The following is a 3,299-nucleotide window of genomic DNA, read 5'->3' as shown; positions in this document are numbered from 1 at the left end:
AAATAAAAATAAATCTTAAAAAAAAAATGGTACAGCTGCTGTGGAAAATGTTTGATGGTTTTTAGTAAGTTAAACATAGAATCACCAGCATTACTAGTTCTACATCTATAGACCCCAAGGAACTGAAAACAGGTATTCAAATGAAAACTTACAAAATTCATTTTGTTCCTGGTAGCACTATAATAATAACCAAAAGGTGGAAACAATCCAAATATCCACCATCAGAGGTATAGATAATTAGACTAAGATAAATGCATCCTATGGAATCTTAGTCATAAAAAGGAAAATTACTGAAACACGTGACAACATTATACTAAATTCAAGTAACCAGACAAAAAAGGTCACATCTTTCAAAATTCATTATGAACTATGCAAAATAGGTAAATTCAAAGTCCTAAAGCAGATTTGTGATTGACAACAGATGGTTGTGTAACATGGTGGTCCCTAGGAAAAGGGGAAGTTCCAAGTTCCCTGCCCTACCCATAGGGTGGAGCTGAGGAGAGAAAAAGAGAGAAGGAATCTAGAAAGAAAGAAGGCAGGAGGATGAAGACCAGAAGGATACCTGAGGAAGCCACATGGCACAGTAAGCATGTGATGAAGAAACCGTGTTTGTTTCCTGGCCCTGGACTGGTTAAGGCGGATGTGAGATACCTGTAGGGAGGTGGGTGAGATACCTGTAGGGAGGTGACTATGGCAGTGTTTACATTGATTTTGATTTTACTCTTTTCCTTCCAGTCTTGTCTGGCCATTTCTGACCCTTTTCGATTGGTCCCAGCAGCCAGAAGGTGCTTTAGGCTTGTGGCCAGCTTTCAGGCCTTGCTTTGGGCCAATCCCTTATAGGTTAACTTTTGCCCACGAAGGGATGCATGACTTCAGGTGTTTGATTTAGACATTATATTCTTTGTCTTCTGTATTGTATACTCACTGTATTAAAGTCCCATTTTATTGAAGTTTTATATGTTTTGTCTTGATGTGGCAGATGGCAGAAACTATTTGGATCAGGCAGGTTTGGGGGTTCAGTGGTGCCCCTCTCTCCCTGCCCTGTAACAGTTGGAGGGGAGGTGGGAATCAGGGAAGGAAATGGGTACTATGTTTTCTTATGGGGTGAGGAAAGTGTTTTGGAGGTAGATATGGGTGGGGGTGTATGACATTGTAAATACACTAAGTGGCACTAACTTACACACTTCAAATTGATTACCTTTAAAAAAAAGAAGATTTGGGCCCTCCCTGGTGGCGCAGCGGGTTAAAAGCACAGCACTGAGAATCTAAACCCACTTCCGCATGAGTTCGATTCCCGCCTGCCCCGGAGGTGACCACATGGCACGGCAGACCTCTCCTGACCCGCCCGCTGCTCCCCTCAGCAGTGTACTTCCTCGATCTGTCTGTTCTGCTCCCCTCTCTGTCTCTGGTGAATCCTCTCACCCTCCGCATCTCTGGCCTATACCCCAGTTCTGTATAAATAAATAAATAAATCTTTCAAAAAAAAAAAAAAAGAAGATTTATTTATTTTATTTATGCATACAGAACTGGGTACAAGCCAGAGGTGCAGGGGTGGTGAGAGGTTTCAGCAGAGACAGTGGGGAGCAGAACAGGCCAACTGACTACACTGCTGAGGGGAGCAGCGGAGGAATCAGGAGAGGTCTGCTGTGCCATGTGGGTCACTTCCGGGGATGGGGATCAAACTCATGCTGAAGTGGCTTTAGTTTCTTAGTGCTGTGCTTTAACCCTCTGTGCTACCAGGGAGGACCCAAATTGATTACCTTTATATGAATTTCACTTTAATATAAAAACTTAAGTTAATATTGGAAATGTCTTGATAAAAGGGTTATATAATAGTAAAAGTGAGTGTAGCTGAGACATAATCTCAATTTTTTTGTCTTTTCAACCTTTTCAGCCTAGAGAATTTATCCTTGAAACTTTCTTCCTGCAATTTTCAAACCTTTCATACTACTTCATTCTATTTTTTTTTCTGCTCGTCATTGGCATATTTCTAGAATGAGTAGTCTGTATTTCCCCGGAATTTTACCCACATTGTGCCCTTCACTTACCCCTTATAACACACTTTCTTTGTCCATCCTGAAATAATGAGGCCTTTGAGACTGCCCCACCTCCATCTTTATTCTTTCTTCCTAGGCGATGTCACTCATGACTCATCTCCTTCTTGCAATAGTTATTCAGCTGACTCTTTGATTTGTATCTGCAAACCTAACGCCATCCCAAGTTTCCCCCCCAGTCCTAATTTTTCAAACCACACCAATATCAGTCTCAAGAGTTTTGTAGTAATTGCTAGTTCTTCTTTCTTCTGTCACTCTTAGATCAGTTTTCGTATCTTGTGATTTCTAACTTAAACACACTCAGTGATCATCACCCTATTTTAATCCCATTTTCACAGGGTTTTGGAAATATTTTAGTGGCCTCTCTTTGCCTGATTCCCCTTCCTCTCCCTCACTGAGTGACAGTGGAAAATTTTAAGAAAAGCTATGTGACGAAACACGGTGCTAGACAAGAAAGATGACGTGGCAAAGGCAAGATGTGGGCATGAGGCGATGAGGCCCTAAATTGTGGCAATGGTGATTGATGTTGAAGATGAATATCACAAAGTAGACCAATGACCAACTGGAAAGGGAAGGACTTAATAGCTTTTAATATTCTGTATTCTGCTACCAAGTCTTAAGGGAAATTTTGCTAAGCGAGCCCTAAGCGTGCCTCTGTAAGAAGTGTAACGGAGGGAGCTGGCCAGCCAGCCTCCAACATCCAGATGGCGGATCCCAGGTTGGCCGCCGGTGTGTTCTGGAGCGGGTCTCTCTAGCTGCCGTCTCTATGGTTCGCGGAGTCGCCAGCGCTTGACCGGTTCGACTTTTGCGCGTGCGCTAACCCAGGCGCGTGCCCGCCCTCCCGCAAGTGCCCGAACGCCGGGGTGGGAGGGGTGGGTCTGGGAAGGTTGCGGCGGCGGCCGCCGCGGCCCCGGCACCCAGGGCTATCCCCCGGCCCAGCCTGCACCCGCCAGTTGTCCGCCGCCTCCCCGGGCGGCGCTCACCCGGTCCCAGATGGTGGGTCCGGAGGATGCCGGCGCCGGCTCGGGAAGAAACCCCAAGTTGCTCCCTGCGCCGGCGCCCGAGCCCGCGGGCCAGGACGGGAAGATGATCCGGGCCACGGGTGGCTTCGGCGGAGGCGTCGGCGCTGTGGAGCTGCCGGAGGACGACGACGACGAGACGCCGCCTCAGCAGCTTCTGCGGCGCTACCTCGCGGCGGCCGGCGAGCAGCTGGAGTCGGGACTGTGCTCCTGTCGGCTCCCCGCC

General features: G+C 47.0%; 1 protein-coding gene across 1 annotated transcript in view; it reads left to right on the top strand.

Moving 5' to 3' along the window:
* Positions 1-2,989: 2,989 nt before the first annotated feature.
* Positions 2,990-3,299, top strand: part of TBC1D12 (TBC1 domain family, member 12) — a 75,263-nt gene continuing 74,953 nt past the window's right edge. Inside the window, exon 1 of the mRNA XM_012723464.1 lies at positions 2,990-3,296. Coding sequence (XP_012578918.1) covers positions 3,048-3,296 — 249 coding nt within the window. The 5' untranslated portion in view covers positions 2,990-3,047. The remainder of the gene's footprint in view (positions 3,297-3,299) is intronic.

This window comes from Condylura cristata, unplaced genomic scaffold (genome assembly GCF_000260355.1).
Source record: "Condylura cristata isolate star-nosed mole 26May11 unplaced genomic scaffold, ConCri1.0 scaffold00011, whole genome shotgun sequence".
NCBI lineage: Eukaryota > Metazoa > Chordata > Mammalia > Eulipotyphla > Talpidae > Condylura > Condylura cristata.
This window is presented reverse-complemented; position numbering and strand designations above follow the sequence as displayed.